A 23,027-nucleotide genomic window follows, 5' to 3' on the forward strand; every position below is an offset into this window, starting at 1 on the left:
CTAATCACAAATGCTTTCTTCCTAATTCTCCCAGATCTTTCAACCAGACAGCAATATTTAAAATGCATTAAAATTCAGAAATAACAAGATGATACATAAGTTATAAAATACATTAAAAATGAAATAAAAACAGGAAAAGGAATTAAAAGAATAAAAAGATAATATATAAAAATGCAAACAGTTCGGACATAGCACAGTGCTCAATCAGCAAATGCATAGAGATTTGACTTGTTTATAATTGTTTATTATCTGTATTAAAATAGTTAAGGCATGTTTCAGACTTATTATTTTTAAATGAATTTCTGATTGTATAGAAATGACTGTGTTTTATTTTTGGATTTACAGGTTTTGAGGAAATACCCATTTCCATTAAAATATCCGCTCTGAGTCCGGCTCCACACACTCTCCTCACGGACACTCTCTTCTTTCTCCACTCTAATTTGAGAAATTCACCACAGTGTTTATAAACTCCTCTGATCTGAATCACGCAGCAGAAACCACAGGGTCCTGAAGCAGAGAGCTCAGAGAGCTGACAGAGAGACACCGTTTGTGTTTCTTGTTAGACATACTGAATACCACTGGTGTCAAAAGTATTCACATTCAATACTCAAGTAGAAGTATAGATACTAGGGTTTAAAAATACTTCTGTAGAAGTATCAACTCAAGCTTTTTACTCAAGTAAAAGTGTGAAAGTACTGGTTTCAAAACTACTTAAAGTATAAAAGTAAAATTATTATTGTAAGGAAAAAAAATGCCATTAAGGACAAAAGCTTAGGCCGCGCCACAGGGGTCTGTTGTGCACTCCACCTCCTCAAAATGTCATCAATAACCTTTATTGGAATGTAAATGTACATCCAAACTTAACTGCAGGAATCTGTGAGGGCAACGGACAAGAAAATGCGGGTAGTTTTGGTGTACCCAGGGCAGGCTTAGTAACAATCAGGGCTGGACATTAACACCCGCCAACCCGCCAAATGTGGGTAGATTTCAGCAGTTTCAGTTCACACCGCACCGACAAACGCCAACAAACTTGTCTGTTGGAGTTTGTTGGATAGGTGTGATAACCTTGTTGGCATTGGTCAGAGTCTGTTTTTACCAGACTGAACATGTTTAATCAGCGTTTGTTTGGTTGTCTGAGCATCCAACAAACTGCAACAAACTCTCGGTGCAAACGGGATATATCGCCCTTCGAAGGGCACTTCGGAGTGAAAACAATCATGGCCGCCATATTGAAGGGTCGTTCCAAACCGAAGTGCTCAAAACTGGCCATTTTAAAGGGCCCTTCGGAATGAAGGATTTCGAAGGGTACAACTGATAGACACTTCGGGCCCCCATGATCCTTTGCACAGGGAAGTTGTTTGTCATCACAGAATGGGTACAGGAGACTCGGAGTTCGATTTTACCTATAAATATATGTATAGTATTTTTCTATACTACTGTAATATTTATACAAGTTAGATTTATTACATTATTATGGTCAAATCGACATTGTATTTCAACAAAAAATACTTTACAGCTCCCTTTATCAGTCCATTCAAATGTTTCAAATACATAGACACAATACACATTATGGTGCGATAAACCAAAAATAAATAAATATATAAACTAACGTTAAACAAAGGGCGCAGCTTGTGCAATCTATCCTCCTTGACTGTCTCGTTAAGATGAAGCAGAAGTGCGTTCCAAAAAAGGAGTATTTTTGACCCCTACACCCTTCATCCCTTCGAAGCTCTCACTCCAGAGGGTAAACCCTTTGAAGGGATTAGGGCATAGGGATGAGCCCTTCCGAATAGAACGCAGGGCCTGACGTAATCTAACCTGGCCACGAACCGTTGCCATGACGATGAGGCAAGTCCCCGACAGAGACAGCTGTTTGATCGCTCCCGCACCTCACGCACACACAACAAAGCACTGGAAATGTGACATTGCAGCTTGTTCGTTATAAAAAATAACTACAGCTTAAAAAAACAAAACAAAAAAAACATATAAAAGGTACAATAGTCCGTAGTGCAATCCGTGCCATTCAGCAGGAGCACTGCTCCACTTCACCGAAAGAGAGAGGTATAACACCATGAGAGCAACGCAGGTTTACCTTCAGTTTCATTTTAAATTAATTAGTTTTGGCTTGTTTAGCTACATGGTTGTATATGACTATGGGTCAAATAAATTGTGCTAAAAAAAGTTTAAAAACCAGTGTATACGCTAATTTATTCAAACGTCTCTCTACCGAACTACCTAGCTTAATTTGCGGAGGACGAAGAGAAAGCACCCGTTTGATAGCCTAAATGAACCAGTAGTAGAGAAATAATAACTTTTAAGAAATAATCTTTTTTGAATAACGACCCCCAACACTGGCTATGTCCTCCTTCTCATCCAACCACAATCAAATTCACTCTATCCGGATGGCACGATTTATCTGGATACACAGCAAAAACTGCAGTGTTAAATTAACTCTCCTGGGAGTACATGTGAGACCATACTCAAGAGTGTTAAAGTGTTAAAATAAGAGTGTTAAATGAACACTGAAGCTGTGAAAAGTTAATGAGTTAATTAAGTGATTAACAGCGATGATTGACCATTATTGAAGACACCTGATGATAACAAGCAGAATCACCAAAGGAGAAAATCACAATTTTTAAGCCACCATCATGGAGATCGGCGTTTGCTTTAGCTGGGCTCTTGACCCTTGACTTTTTAAAATAAAATTTTGTTTGGGCTGTTTTAACTGAGTTATAACATCCAGACAAACAAATGGAAAAGATAATCAGGTGGTGTTGGTTATGTTTTCACATAATCATTACTTGACCTGAATCACTGAACTCATTTAGAGCTCAATCTCTGAGTTACATTCACATTATTGATTACAGCAGCACTGTGATTCTACAGCAGAAGATCAGCTTTATCAATATAATCTGAAGGATTTCTCAAAAGTTGTTCTGATTTAAAAAAAAAAAAAAAAAAAAAAAAAAAAAAAAAAAAGTTCTTTTAGGCACACACAGACATCAAGAATCAGCCTGTGAATCTCAACAGTGGTGAGAATAATAAAGCATGTTGCAGTGCATTCTGGGTGCCACCAATCAAAATTCATCCATGGCTCCCATCATGCATTGCTGCATGAATAAATTATGAGCTGAATTGTCTTAGTAATTTCTTTTATTCTCATATTTTATTTTGTTCTGTTTATGCGACTTTTTAGTGGCTTATTTTTTAATGTTCAGAGTTGATCTGTTTATCAGAATATGTTGCTTGTCACCGTTGTTGAAAATGTTTTTTAAGCCGGAATGAAAACAAGCCAAAATGAAATAGGAGTAACGAGGCTATTTTTAAAATGTAAGGAATAGAAAGTACAGATAATTGCGTGAAAATGTAAGGAGTAGAAGTAAAAAGCCGACTGAAAAATAATTACTCCAGTAAAGTATAGATACCCAAAATTTCTACTTAAGTAAGGTAATGAAGTATTTGTACTTCGTTACTTGACACCTCTGCTGAATACAGACTGATAGATTAATAATTATAGCTTTTTTTAAGACAGGGTTTCATAAATGTTAATGATGACTGTACAGTATGTTAGTTATACACTAATTCTGTTAACTTATGTATAAAATACTGTATAACTGTATAAATTACATACATTTCTGACTGCACTGTATTAAAGTCTCTCACTCACATAAAATTACACTATTGTCACTTTAAAACTACTTTACAGCACAACTGAATTTGTCTCAATTGTTTCTGTTTTTCTGTATATTTTTGTGAAGATACTTAAAAACAATATGTATTGTATACAGTATAAAGTGCTTTATAAACAAAAGTGCCATTGCTACCACTTTGTTACTCCAGTAATTTCTCAGAAACGGGCTAAGATGTTACTGTTAGTACTAATGTGATGTTGATGAAGCTCTAGTCTAAATGGAGATCAGGATTTCTGAATTTTTAATAATAAAATTAAGTCACAAACACAATCTGACTAATTTAATAACACGCACAGTTGTATTTTTCAGAATTATATTGAAGACATTGAGTGATCATTGACAGGACAGTGTGTGAAACTCTGTGTGACGACTTTTGGCGAATACTGACCTAAAACCAACTTTACCGCCCAATAAATGTGTCATGCTATACTGTATATGCTAACATTATACGAAGCTAATGCACGTAATAATTTATTCACGGACAAACGCACAAAACGTGCACCGCCTTGCGAATTATGGGGTTGAGCTCGAGCCCGACGTCATCATCGCTCGCGTCACAAATAAAAAGTAAATGTGCAGAGTTGATGTTTCGCCATTTAAACAACCAGGAATATTCTACATCAGGGGTATTAGTGTTTTTAGAGGAACCTTTATAAAAGCTAAATCATGAATTTACGTGTAGATACTTGATAGATAAGGTGGAGATAGTTTTTTTTTTTTGTTGTTGTTTTTTTTAAATCGATATAATTAAATGTTGATCAAGGTGAGTTTTCAGGTCACGAGACTTACAGGTGACTTCCGCATTCTCTGAAGCACGTAAATAGTTCTTTAAAATACGTTTGATATTTTTAAATGAACATTATTAAATTGTTTTGTGTGGTTTATTTTAGCATTTGTGTGAACATACAATAACATTGTGTATTTGAGTGAACGCGCGTCTCTTGATCCTGTCTGAGGAAAAGCTGAATTATTGTGTTTGTACAAGATCTTCCATCCAGAGTCAGTGTTGGAGATCAGATTCTGTTTCAACTGTTCAGATTCATCATGGATGACACACAAACATCCAGAGATGAAGATTTTTCTCCAGGATTCAGGTACTTTGAATTAACACTAGATTAAATCAACTTTTAATGATGGTTAAATGTCGGAAGATGGCAAGATATTTTGTTAGGGTGCACTAAAACTTTTAGTTTAGAGTAACCACTTTGTTACTCCAGTAACTTCTCAGAAATGGCTAAGATGTCACTGCTAGTATTAATGTGATTTTGATTGAATTCTCTTGTCTAAATGGAGATGAGAATATACACTGCTCAAAAAAATTAAAGAAACACTTTTAAAACACATCAGATCTCAATGGTGAAAAATATCATGCTGGATATCTATACTGATATGCATAGGGTAATGTGTTAGGAACGAGAGAATGTCACATCATTTGATGGAAATGAAAATTATCAACCTACAGAGGACTGAATTCAAAGACACCCCAAAAACAAAGTGAAAAAATTATGCAGCAGGCTAGTCCATTTTGCTGAAATTTCATTGCAGCAACTAAAAATGGTACTCAGTAGTTTGTATGGCCCCCATGTGCTTTTATGCATGCCTGACAATGTCGGGGCATTCTCCTAATGTGACAACGGATGGTGTCCTGGGGTATTTCCTCCCAGATCTGGACCAGGGCATCACTGAGCTCCTGGACAGTCTGAGGTGCAACCTGGCGGTGTCGGATGGACTGATGCATAATGTCCCAGAGGTGTTCTATTCGATTTAGTTCAGGCGAGCGTGGGGGCCATTCAATGCTATCAATTCCTTCATCCTCCAGGAACTGCCTGCATGCTCTCGCCACATGAGGCCAGGCATTGTCACGCACCAGGAGGAATCCAGGACCCACACACCAGCATAGGGTCTGACAATGAGTCCAAGGATTTCATCCTGATAGGATGAGCAGTCAGGGTGCCATTGTCTAGCCTGTAGAGGTCTGTGCATCCTTCCATGGATATGCCTCCCCAGACCATCACTGACCCACCACCAAACCGGTCATGCTGAACGAAGTCACAGGCAGCATAACGTTCTCCACGGTTTCTCCAGACCCTTTCACATCTGTCACGTGCTCAGGGTGAACCTGCTCTCATCTGTGAATAGCACAGGGTGCCAGTGGCAGACCTGCCAATTCTGGTGTTCAATGGCAAATGCCAATCGAGCTCCACGGTGCCGGGCAGTGAGAACATGGCCCACTAGAGGATGTCAGGCCACCCTCATGAAGTCTGTTTCTGATTAACTGGTCAGAGACATTCACACCAGTGGCCTGCTGGAGGTCATTTTGTAGGGCTCTGGCAGTGCTCATCCTGTTCCTCCTTGCACAAAGGAGCAGATACCGGTCCTGCTGATGGGTTAAGGACCTTCTACGGCCCTGTCCAGCTCTCCTAGAGTAACTGCCTGTCTCCTGGAATCTCCTCCATGCTCTTGAGACTGTGCTGGGAGACACAGCAAATCTTCTGGCAATGGCACGTATTGATGTGCCATCCTGAAGGAGTTGGACTGCCTGTGCAACCTCTGTAGGGTCCAGGTATTGCCTCATGCTACCAGTAGAGACACTGACCCTTGCCAAATGCAAAACTAGTGAAAAACAGTCAGAAAAGATGAGTATTGAAAAAAATGTCAGTGGCCTCCACCTGTAAAACCATTTCCATGTCAAATAATGTTTATCATTGGTTTTTAAATGAAAACTGCAGACCTTCAACAACTAACAGCATTTTATTTTATTTAAAAATCACATTTTGTGCCGTCTTCTAGTCTGATTTGGCATTAATATTACAAGAAATCAGTGTTATTCATATGTAAGCACATAACAGTCTTTAGGTCAGTAGAAATGATGATCAGCTCATATTGAACACAGAGATCAACCCCAACACACATCCATAAACTGCTCATATTAAAGTGTGAATGACGGGTTGATTAAAACTGCTGACGTCATTATGTTTCTAAAAACTGCCTTATTGAAACGTTTTTCCATATGACTTATTGTTCTTTCTTGCTGTGTTTACATGTATTACAGGACTGTGCTTCATAGTAATAGTGCTTGAAGATGTTTTGTAGACTGAAATAAATGGTGTACAAACAGTTTTCTCTCAGAAATTACGTACAAGTAAATTCCTGAAACACTTACAAAGAAACGGCATGTAACATTGAAACATTGAAATAACATTGTCTTGTAAAATGTGCTCTAATAATCTGTTTTATTTTTTTTACAGTGTATTGTATTTACAGTGTACAAACAGTGAACATTCTGACATTTGCATTATAGATATTAAAGTAACAATTACTAAACCACTGTTAAAATTATACAGTAATGTATCATTACTGGTTTAATCATATTCAGTTGTGCTAAAAATGTAATCGACACCCTGACTGATGATGTCAAAGATGAACATTTCAAAGTTTAAAGCATTTTATGAATAAGTGAACAAAACACAAAAGTGTAAAAATGAACACTATTCTCACTTGAGGTGAAGGACAGGAAGAGTTTGTGCTTGTAGATATTTATTTAATGTAATTATATTCAGAAATGTAATTCAGAAAGATCACTGCAGTTTTGAGTTGTGAAGAAGAAGAATGTGTAAGTGAAGAAGATTGAATCTGTATTATTGATGTTGTTCACCAGCAGAGGGCAGCAGAGACACTGTGAATATGAGGCCTTGACAATGATATAAATTTACAACTGAAACATCTGAACAAAGAACCATTTCAATATGAATACAATATATACAGTGACAAGAATACATTTGTGAACCCTTTGAAAATATCTGGATTTCTGCATTTATTATTAATAAAATTAAGTCACACTCATAGACAAACACAATCTGACTAATCTAATAACACACAATTATATTTTTCAGAATGATATTGAAGACATTGAGTAATCATTGACAGGACAGTGTGTGAAACTCTGTGTGACGACTTCTCCAAAAAATATCTGGAGTCAACTTTAAGAAAATGAGATTAAATAAAGACACACAAATCCTGATTACTGAAAAACATGATAAAGATTGGTTAGTGTGAATGATGCCTTGATCCAAAAAGCTTTAAACATTTACATTAACATTAACAAAGACTAATGAAATATATTGTTCATTGTTTGTTCATGTTATTCAATGCATTAACTAATGTTAACAAATGAAAACATACTGTGAAAAGTTTTAGGCACTTGTGAAAAATGAAATAAAGTGAGGATGCTTTCAAAAATAATGTAATATATAGATTTTATTTGTTAATTAAATTCTATCAACTCAATCAAATCAATATTTGGTTTGACCACTCTTTGTATTTAAATAAGTTTTTTGTCCTGTACACTTGCAGTTTTTCAGGTAGATTTGACTGTGGGGTTTTAGTGAGCATCAGCTGAAGGGAAATTAAAGGTAGATTACTGTACATCTTCATGACTGTGACCAGTGTGCACAAGCTTGACAAATGATGAAAATAAGTTGAGTATTAAAAAGAAAAGCTGAACATTAGTTCACAAATAATATATATTGTTTAAATTGTTACTGCCTTTAGTTATTATTTTGAAATAAATGTAAAAATGCATAAAAACACTAACTTGATTACATTAATACTTGATGTTAATAAATACAACATTACATAGTGTAAAAATACAAAGTAGAATTGTATTTGGACTCTCCTTTGTAATGTTTATTTAACCAGGAAAATTAAGTGTAACAGATATAAATTTGCATTTGATAAAATATTGCAAGTGTTCTGCCAGACAGTAGTTGGCACTTGTGCAATGTAAATATGGAAAGGACATACATCAAAGTTAACGAGACTTAGAGAAGTTAGTGAGGGAAGGGCAAAAAATTTGTATTGCAACACAGCCAGTGACAATAGAGGCCAAAAGAGCGCAACTTTGAATGAGCTGAAGAAAGTGTCTCCATCTACATCCATCCATCATAAATGTGTACTCCACACGGCTCCGGGGGTTAATAAATGCTTTCTGAAGTGAAAATGTGTTTGTGTAAAAGAAAAAAACATATTTAACAAGTTATGAAGTAAAATATCTAGCTTCCACCAGATGGTCTTCCGTATTCAACTAAAAAAACAGAATGGAACCCCCCAGAGCCTTGTGGAGTATGTTCATGATGGATGGATGCGGATGGATTTCTTCAGCTTCATACTCATTGGTTGTGGTCACTGCCATTATAAATGCCATCACATTTTTCCACTGTGTTTGTAGTTTTCAGACGGTCCCTTACGCTCCAAATGGGAATATCCAGCGAATATTGACCTAAAAACCAACTTTACCGCACAATACATTTGGCATGCTATACTATAACATTATACGAATCTAATGCATGTAATCATTTTCGCACAAAACGTGCACTGCAGCGCCGTTCATAAGCCTATATATGGGGTTTGAGCACGAGCGCATAGCGTGACGTCATCATCGCTTGCGTCACAAATAAAAAGTGAAAGTAAATGTGCAGAGTTGATGTTTCGCCATTTAAACAACCAGAACCGATTCTACAACAGGAATATATATGTTTTATAGGAACATTTATAAAAGCTAAATCATTAATTTACGTGTAGGTACTTGATAGAAAAGGTGGAAGAGTTTTTTTTTTTAAATCGATAATTAAATGTTGATCAAGGTGAGTGTTCAGGTGACGAGACTTACAGGTGACTTCCGCATTATCTGAAGGACGTAAAAAGTTCTTTGAAATGCGTTTGATATTTTTTTATTTTGAAAGAAATTAATATGGTTTTGTCTTGTGTTGTCTGTTATTTATTTTAGCATTTGTGTGAACATACAATAACATTGTGTATTTGAGTGAACGCCGCGTCTCTTGATCCTGTCTGAGGAAAAGCTGAATTATTGTGTTTGTACAAGATCTTCCATCCAGAGTCAGTGTTGGAGATCAGATTCTGTTTCAACTGTTCAGATTCATCATGGATGACACACAAACATCCAGAGATGAAGGTTTTTCTCCAGGATTCAGGTACTTTAAATAAACACTAGATTAAATCGCCTTTAAATGATGATTAAATGTCGGAAGATGGCAAGATATTTTGTTAGGATGCAAAAATATGTTTGATGATAAATGCTTGTAAGACCTTATCTTAAAGTGATTATAATCATAAAGGATCAAATCTGTTCTGTTATAGTTCAGTTGATCAGAAGAGATCAGAACCAGAGTCCAGCTGTGTGTCTATGAGGAGTGACGAGTCTATGGGTCATCTAGTAAATTTTAAGAGTGGAGATACACAGACTGATCTTCTCAGGTATAACATTTCTATAAAAATAATATTATAGTATGGCAAAATACTAAATTATAAACATTGTACAAAACTGATTATTTATTATCAGAATATTAATTTATATTTTTTCTTTGTCTGATATTTTATCATGCATAGTGTTGCTCACACAGAGACACACATCTATGAGAGAGTTTAGTTAAATGTACAGTTTTTGTAGCAACAGTGTAAATGAAAACCTTGAAGTTTTTCTATGGATAAAATCATTTCAATCATGACAACTCTCGGATTGGATTAAATTCAACCAGCATTTATTGGCAATGGGCATGAAGTATACATGGCTTGATTTTGGCATACGAGATCTGCTAAGCTGCTGCTACTGTTGTTGCTGAGCAAATACAAATTGTTTAGCTTAGTCAAATAAAACAACAAAGAAATGCTGCTGCAAGAATGGTAGAACCCCGTAGCAGATCTCTGTAGGTGGCGCTGGGGAGAAAGAGGGATAACAGTGCTTCACATTGCACAGCTTGTCGATCGCAGGCTAGGGTATGATATATATGGTTGTGTGGATTTGGAATTACTTCTGATTGGCTGGTGCCACAGCATAGAAAGAACCAATCAGTGCTCGGTTAGAGTTTCATGACTGAACTTTGTATTTAAGTGTTTTTTAATACAGTAATTTAAATCATTCACTTTAATATCTCTTTGTTGTAGTTCAGTTGATCAGAAGAGATCAGAACCAGAGTCCAGCTGTGTGTCTATGAGGAGTGACGCGTCTATGGATCATAAAACACATTTTCCGAGTGGAGATACACAGACTGATCTGAGGTATAACGTTTCTGTAAAAGATATGCATTGATTATGATACAGAATGTAAAAAAGACATTGTGCTTATTAACTGTAATAATGTGGTATTCTAATTTTACAGCCATGAAGTCCTCAACAGGTTTAGATCAAATTTGAAGAAGAAGTTTGAGTGTCTGTATGAGGGAACAGCACAGCAGGGAAACCCAACACTCCTGAATGAGATCTACACAGAGCTCTACATCACAGAGAGTGAGAGTGGAGAGATCAGTAATGAGCATGAGGTGAGACAGATTGAGACACAATCCAGGAGAGCAGCAACAGAGGACACACCGATCCAATGCAATGACATCTTTAGACCTTTACCTGGACAAGACAAACCCATCAGAACTGTGCTGACAAAGGGAGTCGCTGGCATTGGAAAAACAGTCTCTGTGCAGAAGTTCATCCTGGACTGGGCTGAAGGGAAAGAGAATCAGGACGTCCAGCTCATATTTCCACTTCCTTTCAGAGAGATCAACTTGATGAAGGACAAAACACTCAGTCTTTCAGATCTTCTTCATGTCTTTTTCCCTGAAACAAAAGAAATGGAAATATCCAGTGACAAATATAAAGTGTTGTTCATCTTTGATGGTCTGGACGAGTGTCGTCTGTCTTTGGATTTTCAGAGCGATGTGAGGTTGTGTGATGTAAGTGAATCAGCCTCAGTGGACGCGCTGCTGATGAACCTCATTGTGGGGAATCTGCTTCCTTCTGCTCTCATCTGGATCACCTCCAGACCAGCAGCAGCTGATCTCGTCCCCTCTGAGTGTGTCCATCGAGTGACAGAGGTACGAGGCTTCAATGAGCCACAGAAGGAGGAATACTTCAGGAAGAGAGTCAGTAAAAAGAGATTGGCTGAAAGAATCATCACACACCTGAAGTCATCAAGGAGCCTCTACATCATGTGCCACATCCCAGTGTTCTGCTGGATCTCAGCCGCTGTTCTAGAGAAGATGTTGAGCGAAGCAGAGAGTGGAGAGATTCCCAAGACTCTCACTCAAATGTACACACACTTCCTGATCCTTCAGACCAACATCAAACATGAGAAGGACTATGAGAAGAACGTGACAGATGAAGACATGATCCTCAAACTGGGGAAAGTGGCTTTTCAGCAGCTTGTGAAAGGCAATGTGATCTTCTATGAGGAAGACCTGAGAGAGTGTGGCATTGATGTGACAGAAGCATCAGTGTACTCAGGATTGTGCACTCAGATCTTCAGAGAGGAGTTTGGCTGGTATCAGGGGAAAGTCTTCTGCTTTGTTCATCTGAGCGTTCAGGAACATCTAGCGGCTCTATATGTGCACCTCTCCTGTACTAACAACAACAGAAATGTGTTTGACCAAATCACCAAACAGAGTTTGCGGTCTAAAGTTAAGGAGAGGTTTAAACATGTTTCATTATCTGAGCTGCATCAGAGAGCTGTGAATGAGGCTCTACAGAGTAAAAATGGACATCTGGACCTTTTCCTGAGGTTTCTTCTGGGTCTGTCAGTGAAGTCTCATCAGATTCTCCTACAAGGACTAATGAAACAGAGAAGAAGCAGATCTGACAGCATTGAGGAAACAGTTGAGTACATCAAGATGAAGATCAGCACCATTGACTCTCCAGAGAAATCCATCAATCTGTTCCACTGTCTGAATGAACTGGGTGATCATTCACTAGTGGAGGAAATACAACAGTATCTGAAATCTGGAAGAATAAAGGAAGCCAAACTCTCTTCATCTCAGTGGTCAGCTGTAGTTTTTGTGTTGTTGACATCAGAGAAGAAGCTGGATAAGTTTGATCTCACAAAGTTTATTCTAGGAAAAAATAAAGCTGAAGATATGAAAGTTTTTCAGAAGCTGCTGCCTGTGATTAAAGAATCCAGATCAGTTCAGTAAGTATCTTTGAGAACAATCACTTCACTGTTAAAACATAAGCTTAGTGGTCAGTATTTTGATGTTTTCTAAACCGTCACAATATAAAATTACTTCAGATATCCAAACAATCTGTCAGAGAATTTGCATATGAATAAATAATTCAGGTTTACCAGTTGAATGTTCTTGCACATAAAGAAGGAATTTAAATATTTAAATATTTGTTTGTAAATAGATATTAAGATACATAAAAAAATTAAGACCAAATTGGAAAAACAGCTCATTTTATCAACTAGTTCAAATCTCCTAAAACACATTTGATGTATGGTTAACATAGAGTCATACATTTAAATTTACTAGTCAGGTGGACGATTAAATGTTATCTGAGCTTTAGCTTCAAGTTTATTACAAATTCCCATTTTAATTTTACTGTCAGATGAACAATTAAGACTCAAATCACTGAGTATCTGAAGTTAGTGCAGATTCTCTATTAAAGAGCAGATGTAATGTGTAGCAGCGGCTCCACCATAACAAGAATAACAATGTACAGTGAGACATTTAAGCATTTAAACATTATTATTAAGTCATTACTTTTGCAAATGATTCAAATAGAATTTCAAAAATATGTTGATGTGAATATTTTTCTAGTAATCTATTAGTCTACTACTTTAACATTACATGTATCTATTTTGACATGCGGTTTTGCAGTGTGTAATTGTCCATCGTTCCTCTCAGCAGCAAGAAAAACAAAACTTTTATTCAGTGGATTATGTATAACCTCGAAAGAGTGTTTGCTTTCAAATCACTAAAAATCTGTCACTCATCTCAATTCACAATCTCACAGAGATCCATTATAATTAATAAAGTTGTCTGAACTGAATAATGAATCTCTTGCGTCGTGTCTTTGTTAATGAGAGGATTTGTGAGCGTGCAGAACTCAGCTCTGAACAAAAATTCCAGTGTTTTGAGCAGTGAGTGGATTCTGACTAAATGAAACACCTCTGATTGGCCATTGAGTTCAAGAGATCAAAACATTTCTGTGATCAAACATTAATTGTCGGACCCCTGCAGTACCGCTGTGAACCCCCGGTTGAAGACCCTTGGTTTAAAGTTAATAAATACATAAATATTAATTTAATTCAAACTTAACTTTTTTTGATTAGTGTGAATTTGACCATGAAACTTGGAAAAGAATTTGACACTGTTAAATTCTATTGGAATTTAAATTGGAATTGTTTGATGTTTTTTTGATAGTGTTTAACTATTTATTATGCTGTTTGATTTTCATCTCTCTACAGGTTGATGAATTGTGGAGTCACAGATGAAGGTTGTGCTGCTCTGACTTCAGCTCTGAGATCAAACCCCTCATACCTGAGACAACTGAATCTGTCTGGGAATAAAATAGGAAAATCAGTGAATCTGCTGTCTGATGTACTACAGGATCCTCACTGTAAACTGGAGAAACTGTGGTCAGATCATATTTGACTCTCACACATGAATCACAATGTAAAGTATATTTAAGGTGTAAAGAGAAATGAAGAACATGCTGGAGTTATTTTTTTTTTTTACTGTTCATCACGTTCATCTTTCTGCATTGACACTTTCTAAAGTATTGTTTTTCATTTTGTAAAAGCACGCACACACACACACACACACACACACACACACACACACACACACACACACACACACACACACACACACACACACACACAGGTTTGTTTTGCTATCAAAGTGAGGACATTCCATAGACGTAATGGCTTTTTTACTGTACAAATTGTATATTCTGTCCCCCTACACTAACCCTAAACCTACCCATCACAGAAAACGCATTTTTACATTTTTAGAGGTGCCATAGAATGGAAAATTGAATTGACCATGGCATTATATAGTTAAATAATTAGAGTTCAGTACATGGAAATGACAGTGAGTCTACAGTGAGTCTCAAACACCATTGTTTCCTCCTTCTTATGTAAATCTCATTTGTTTAAAAGACCTCAGAAAAACAGGCGAATCTCAACATAACACCGACTGTTATGTAACAGTCGGGATCATTAATATGTACGCCCCCAATATTTGCATATGCCAGCTCATGTTCAAGGCATTACACAAGGGCAGCCAGTATTAACGTCTGGATCTGTGCACAGCAGAATCATCAGACTAGGTAAGCAAGGAAGAACAATAGCGATAAATGGCATTATATCATGATATTTTTTGTGATATTTGTAAATTGTCTTTCTAAATGTTTTGTTAGCATTTTGCTAATGTACTGTTAAATGTGGTTAAAGTTACCATCGTTTATTACTGTATTCACAGAGACAAGAGAGCTGTCGCTATTTTCATTATTAAACACTTGCAGTCTGTATAATTCATAAACACATCTTTCTAAATCTCTCCAACAGTGTAGCATTAGCTTTAGCCATGGAGCACAGCCTCAAACTCATTCAAAATCAAATGTAAACATCCAAATAAATATTATACTCACATGATCCGACGCATACATGCAGCTTAAAATGGATCTTTGTAAAGATCCATTTTAAGGGTTATATTAGCTGTGTGAACTTTGTTTATGCACTGTTATTATAGTCAAGAGCTCGGGGGCGGGGAGCGCGAGGATTTAAAGGAGAAGCACGCTGAATCTACGCATTTGTAATGATGCTCCAAAATAGGCTGTTAAAAAAATTAATTAAAAAAAATCTATGGGGTATTTTGAGCTGAAACTTCACAGGCACATTCAGGGGACACCTTAGACTTATATTACATCTTGTAAAAAAACATTCTAGGGGACCTTTAAAGCTATTTTAAATATGAGGACTCATGAAATGTCCTCATAAAACATGTTTACATCATAATACCAGTGTAATACCCATGTGTCCTCATAAATCACACACACACACACACACACACGTTTTGTGCTCTGTGACATTTTATTTCTCAATTATCACACATATTGATTTGTGCTTTAAGTTTGTATTTTCTCTTTAAATATGGATTCACTGCTAAACTGATCTGAACTGAGAGAGTGAAGAGTGTCATTGTTCTCTACAGGTTGGTTGATTGTGGAGTCACAGATGAAGGTTGTGCTGCTCTGACTTCAGCTCTGAGATCAAACCCCTCACACCTGAGAGTACTGAGTCTGTCACTGAATAAAATGAGAAAATCAGTGAATCTGCTGTCTGATGTACTACAGGATCCTCACTGTAAACTGGAGAAACTGTGGTAAGATCATATTTGACTCTCACACATGAATCACAATGTAAAGTATATTTGAAGTGTTCAGCCTCTTTCTGCTGCTGTGAGTTCAGCTGATTGAGCTGTAAATGATTGAACACATGAGCTGCTCCTCAGTCACATGATACTGCAGGACTGAGAGTCACACTGAAATACACACTTTCACACAATCAACATTTCAGTCTCTTGACTTTAAACAGACTCGAGCTCAACACAACTGAGAAATGAAGAACATGCTGGATTAATTCTTTCTGTTCATCACGTTCATCTTTCTGCATTGACACTTTCTAAAGTATTGTTTTTCATTTTGTAAAATCACACACACACACACACACACACCGGTTTGTTTTGCTATTTTAGTGAGGACATACCATAGACGTAATGGTTTTTATACTGTACAAACTGTATTTTCTGTCCCCCTACACTAATCCTAAACCTACCCATCACAGAAAACAATCTGCATTTTTAATAAAACATTGTTTAGTATTGTTTTTAAAGCTATTTTAAACATGAGGACTCATGAAACACACACACACATCATGTTTTGTGCTCTGTGACATTTTATTTCTCAATTATCAAACATATTGATTTGTGCTTTAAGTTTGTATTTTCTCTTTAATAATGGATTCACTGCTAAACTGATCTGATCTGAACTGAGAGAGTGAAGAGTGTGTCATTGTTCTCTACAGGTTGAGAGATTGTGGAGTCACAGATGGAGGTTGTTTGGCTCTGACTTCAGCTCTGAGATCAAACCCCTCACACCTGAGAGAACTGAATCTGTCTGAGAATAAAATAGGAAAATCAGTGAATCTACTGTCTGATGTACTACAGGATCCTCACTGTAAACTGGAGAAACTGTGGTAAGACAGTGAGAAACTGTGAGAAACTGGAGAAACTGTGGTAAGAAACTGTGGTATATTTGACTCTCACACATGAATCACAATGTAAAGTATATTTAAGGTGTAAGAGAAATGAAGAACATGCTGGATTAATTCTTACTGTTCATCACGTTCATCTTTCTGCATTGACACTTTCTATTGATTTTAATTTTGTAAACACACACACACACACTTGTATATGGTTTACAGGTACTCTCCATAGTCGTAATGGTTTTTATACTGTACAAACTGTATATTATCTCCCCCTACACTAATCATAAACCTACCCATCACAGGAAAAATTCTGCATTTTTACATTACTAGTATACTAGTATGTTTTTAAAGCTATTTTAAACATGAGGACTCCTGAAATGTCCTCATAAACATGTTTACGCCGTAATACCAGTGTAATACCATGTCAATACCCATACAAATTTGTGTCCTCATAAATCACGAAAACACACACACACACATACACACATACACACACACACACACACACACATATACACACACATATCATGTTTTGTGCTCTGTGCTCTATCTTCAAATTTCAGGCACAGCAATGGGAACAAAAATGGCACCCAGTTTTGCTTGCCTTTTTGTAGGTTTACTTGAAGAAAGTGTTTTATATGAAAAGAACAACCATTTTTTACCACATATTTTTTCTTGGAAAAGATACTTTATGCTCTGGAAAGGACAAGTTGGCGTTCTCCATGAATTTTTACAATTTCTGAATATGAATTTTGGTGGTTTAAAATTTTCTTCGACTTTTAACATGGAAAAAAATCAACTTTTTGGATATATTTGTTGAAAGAAGAGTGAAAAATCTTGTTTCATCCTTATATACAAAACCAACAGACAGGAACACATTGTTACATGGTCAAAGTTTTCATCCTGTCTCTTTAAAAAGAAGTTTACCAATAAGTCAACTCACAAGAATAAAACGTATTTGTGAAAATAGTGAGGACTAAGAAATATAAAAATGTAAAATGTTATCAAAATTTAAAGAGAGAAGTTACAATGAAAAGTGGCTCTTACAAGCAGAAGAAAAAGTACAAGTTAGAAGTCATGAAGATTGCCTAAATTCTAACAAAGGTAAGAAGACATCTTCAAGGTCAGGTATTATATACTGCAATACCTATGCTCCAAAAACCTTCAATATCAACAAGGTGATGAATAAATATTGGCATATTTTACAAGACGATCCTTCTTTAAAATGTACATTTCAAAATCTTCCACTTATTGCTCACAAAAGAGCCAGAAATATTAAGGATAAATTAGTTAAGGCTTGTTCCCCAAATAAACCTACAATTAAGACCCTTACAAGAAAAATTCCTTTGGGAAATTTTAAATGTGGTAATTGTATTAACTGCCAATATACCAGATACATTAAATGTTTTGAACACCCTGTCTACAAAAAGAATATACATATTAAAAGTTTTATCACATGTAACACTATAACATTACATATTTAATCAAGTGCCCTTGCCAGAAAGTATATGTTGGAGAAACATCACGTTGTTTAAGGGATCGTATCAAAAGAGGTGATATAACAAAACCAGTAGCAAAACATTTTAAAGAATGTAATCACCCTATGTCTTCCTTTTTATACTTTGGCACTGAGCATATAAACATTCCACTATGAGGAGGAAACATCAACTTAATTAGAAAAGAAGGGAGGCTTTTTGGAATTTTTATTTAAAAAGTTTGTTCCCTACTGGGATTAATGAGGAATTGGTCTTAAAAGATTTCTTATAAAAATATTTTTATACTCTGATATAAAGGTGTACATTTTGTGTAGGTTTTTTTCTTTCTTTTTTTATTATTATTATTATTCTCATTATTATTTTTTGTATTATTTTTTTTTTCTTTGATGATCATTGGTTGATATACAATTATTTATTATAAGCTTTGTGATTGTTATTTTATGCAATTTTTTCATTGGTTCATTGTAAGTTTGAATTCTGTTTCTGTTTGTACTTAAAGGAACCTACACACACCTGAAACCTTTTAGCCCCGACGAAGGCCTGTGTGCCAAAACGCGTTGGCAAAATAAAGTTGATACTTAGCTCCAGCTTCATAGTTTTTTGTTTATATTCTTGACCCTTCTGTGCCACAAGTGCTGCTGTTTTTTTTCCTAAACTGCATATTTTCCATTCCATGCACCTTGTTGGATGTGAAGTTGCACCAGACAAATTATATTACTCTCCTGTGTCATTGTTCTCTACAGGTTGTATGATTGTGGAGTCACAGTTAAAAGTTGTGCTGCTCTGACTTCAGCTCTGAGATCAAACCCCTCACACCTGAGAGAACTGAGTCTGTCACTGAATAAAATAGGAGAATCAGTGAATCTGCTGTCTGATGTACTACAGGATCCTCACTGTAAACTGGAGAAACTGTGGTAAGATCATATTTGACTCTCACAGATGAAGCACAATGTAAAGTATATTTGATCAACCCTACCCCTAAACCTACCCATCAAAGAAACTGTCTGCATTTTTAAATTCTCAATTTACTCATTCTGTATGATTTATAAGCCTTTTGAAAAATGGGGACATGGGGTAATAAGTCACACTCTACTTGTAATACCCATGTCATTATATAAATGTGTGTCCTCATAAATCACAAAACACACACTCACACACACACACACACACATCATGTTTTGTGCTCTGACATTTTCATCTGATCTCAGTTATCATACATATTGATTTTTGCTTTAAGTTTGTATTTTCTCTTTAATAATGATCTGAACTGAGAGAGTGAAGAGTGTATCATTGTTCTCTACAGGTTGGTTGATTGTGGAGTCACAGATGAAGGTTGTGCTGCTCTGACTTCAGCTCTGAGATCAAACTCCTCACACCTGAGAGATCTGGATCTGTCTGGGAATAAAATAGGAGAATCAGTGAATCTGCTGTCTGATGTACTACAGGATCCTCACTGTAAACTGGAGAGACTGGGGTAAGATCATATTTGACTCTCACACATGAATCTCAATGTAAAGTATATTTGAAGTGTTCAGCCTCTTTCTGCTGCTGTGAGTTCAGCTGATTGAGCTGTAAATGATTGAACACATGATGCAGTCACATGATACTGCAGGACTGAGAGTCACACTGAAATACACACTTTCACACAATCAACATTTCAGTCTCTTGACTTTAAACAGACTCGAGCTCAACACAACTGAGAAATGAAGAACATGCTGGATTCATTCTCACTGTTCATCATGTTCATCTTTCTGCATTGACACTTTCTAAAGTATTGTTTTTCATTTTGTAAAATCACACACACACACACACACACACGCGCGCACACACATACAAACACACACATCATGTTTTGTGCTCTGTGACATTTTCATCTCATCTCATTTATCACACATTTTGATTTTTGATTTGTGCTTAAAGTTTGTATTTTCTCTTTAATAATGGATTCACTGCTAAACTGATCTGATCTGAACTGAGAGAGTGAAGAGTGTGTCATTGTTCTCTACAGGTTGAGTTATTGTGATCTCACAGATGAAGGTTGTGCTGCTCTGGCTTCAGCTCTGAGATCAAACCCCTCACACCTGAGAGAACTGAATCTGTCTGGGAATAAAATAGGAAAATCAGTGAATCTGCTGTCTGATGTACTACAGGATCCTCACTGTAAACTGGAGAAACTGTGGTAAGATCATATTTGACTCTCACATGAATCATAATGTAAAGTATATTTAAAGTGTAAAGAGAAATGAAGAACATGCTGGATTCATTCTCACTGTTCATCTTTCTGCATTGACACATAAAGTATTGTTTTTAATTTTTGTAAACACACACACACACACACACACACACTTGTATATGGTATACGGGGACTCTCCATAGGCATAATGGTTTTTATACTGTACAAATTGTATATTCTCTCCCCCTACACCAACCCTAAACCTACCCATCACAGAAAACATTCTTACATTTTTACATTTTCAATAAAACATCGTTTAGTATGTTTTTAAAGCTATTTTAAATATGAGAAAACACATTTACGTCGTAATACCAGTGTAATACCCAAGTCATTATACAAATTTGTGTCCTCATAAATAACGAAAACACACACACACACACACATACACACACAAGTCAAGTCAAGTCACCTTTATTTATATAGCGCTTTTTACAATGCAGATTGTGTCAAAGCAGCTTTACAGTGATAACTGGTACATTATTTTGGCTGCACAGCAGCTCTTGAAGAATAGTGTCAATGCAGGCAGATCAAAGCACTGTCGAATAAATGTCAAGAATACTGTTGAATATCAAATGTCAAGTCAAATGTCAAGTGTCCCCAACTAAGCAAGCCAAAGGTGACAGCGGCAAGGAACCCAAACTCCAACAGGTGACATCAGGTGGCAAACAAGTGGCAAACGTGTTAAAATGGAGAAAAAAACCTTGGGAGAGACCAGGCTTAGTCGGGGGGCCAGTTCTCCTCTGGCGAACAGTGCTTTGTTACGACTCAGGTTGCTATCATAAGTCTGATAGGATCGCAACATTCAAAGTATTTATTTCAGTTCCATCCAGTTGAGGATCATATTCATCACGCCAGCATGGACGGTTGTTGAGGAACTGTGTCGTGGCTGTCGTGTCGAAGAGGCCTTCACAATGACAGAGATGGGCACTCGAATTAGAGACTCGGACTCGAGTCGCATTTTAACAGACTTCAGACTCAGACTCGGACTCGACCTGAAATGACTTCAGACTTGACTCGACTCGGCACAAAACACTCTGAATATTTTAAAAACTACTCAAGTCTTTTACCCACTTAAGTCTTTTTCCTTACGTGTCGTGGTAGATCGGACTCTTGTCATACACTTTGATTACGCATGTCCCCTTGGGATGGATTCCCCGATAACGTTGTCTCTTGGCGCGCTATGAAGACTCTAAGTAGACCTTAACTGAAGATATACCATTTCTAGGTGTGTTCCCCGAACTATCCCTTAGGAGGTTGCTTAAGGGATATCTTCTTAAGTGCGACATTACCAGGTGCTATCCATGGCGCTGGTGCTGAACTGCTTCACTGCATTAAGTGAGAAATCAGTGTTCTTTATAAAAAGAAGCACTTCAGAAGTAGAAATTGCATTTATCAGGACTCATGGGATGGAATACATTTGGAATAAAAGTATTCCAAATTGCAAACTAAATCTATATTGTAATCTATCTATATTCTGGGGGCGCGGAGCCCCCATCAGCGTGAGTTTAAGACCGTTACTTTAGAACAAAGTTTTAATTCCTTGAAGAGGCGTCATGCAGCTGACAGATATGTAGGTATTGCATTTATATCGTGTTTTTTTATTATTCAAAATATTCACAAACTTGTTAACTATATCATGAATTTTATGATATTCCGATTGATTTGATTTAGTAAGTTTGGTCGGTTAAAATCACTGTCCTAGTACATTAAGCCACGTTAAGCCTTTTCTTATAATGGTTTTCTATGGGAGAAAAAGCTTAACGTGCTATAAAACACGTTAAGATCATATTTTGGGCTCATCTGATTTTTTGCACATAGTATACTTTATTAGCATGACATTTAGTGAGTTTGGTCTGTTAAAATTGAGTGCTTGAAAACAAAAGTCCATTAGATAGTGCACAGCACACACGCCGAACGCGTCTTTCTGCAGCTAAATACTTTCAAAGGCTCGCACGCGCGTCTGTGCGCGAGAGAGAACCCGTGTACACGTTCAGAAAAATGAAGTATAATAGAAATAATGTTGTCAATAACTTTATCTATGTTAAATGTACTTAAAATCATTAAGAATCTTAATAAATGGACCATAAAATGGTCAATGCCATGTCTTAGCGATGATCTATTGTATTTGACCAGTATTCGCTTTGTGAAACTTATGCATGCAGTAATGTACTGTAAGTAGTACAGAATTTTAAATGAGTTATATTGGTTTTCTGAAAAAACGACTACGTCTGCACATTTTAGAGATGACATTTCAAGATGTGAATAAATGTAACTCGTACACTCGTTGGGGTGGATACTCTTTATTCAACGAAATAAAATAAAACGTGATGGAAAAATATTTGGAGAAGAAACTTATAGTAAATTTATTAGGAATAAAACATGCATTAAAAAAGACAGAATAATTAATTCATAACTGGAATAATCTTTGGACTCATCGCATCTGAAATGATGCTAAGATCATTCTGAAACTCCAAAGCAAGAGTCGAATCGGTCGCATTCAAACATAGACTGTGTTGAAAAGCCGTTGTATCATTCCTATAAATGTTTTTACTATT

At 36.5% G+C, this 23,027-nt stretch overlaps 1 protein-coding gene across 1 annotated transcript in view; it reads left to right on the forward strand.

Moving 5' to 3' along the window:
- LOC125248560 (NACHT, LRR and PYD domains-containing protein 12-like) overlaps positions 1 to 23,027 on the forward strand; it is a 1,264,817-nt gene that overhangs the window by 25,996 nt on the left and 1,215,794 nt on the right. The window contains exons 12-17 of the mRNA XM_048160510.1: positions 14,046 to 14,109; positions 15,689 to 15,859; positions 16,561 to 16,731; positions 18,983 to 19,153; positions 19,543 to 19,713; positions 20,248 to 20,418. Of these exons, the coding sequence (XP_048016467.1) occupies positions 14,046 to 14,109; positions 15,689 to 15,859; positions 16,561 to 16,731; positions 18,983 to 19,153; positions 19,543 to 19,713; positions 20,248 to 20,418 (919 nt within the window). The remainder of the gene's footprint in view (positions 1 to 14,045; positions 14,110 to 15,688; positions 15,860 to 16,560; positions 16,732 to 18,982; positions 19,154 to 19,542; positions 19,714 to 20,247; positions 20,419 to 23,027) is intronic.

The sequence above is a fragment of the Megalobrama amblycephala genome, linkage group LG16, assembly GCF_018812025.1.
Source record: "Megalobrama amblycephala isolate DHTTF-2021 linkage group LG16, ASM1881202v1, whole genome shotgun sequence".
NCBI classification, from domain to species: Eukaryota; Metazoa; Chordata; class Actinopteri; order Cypriniformes; family Xenocyprididae; genus Megalobrama; species Megalobrama amblycephala.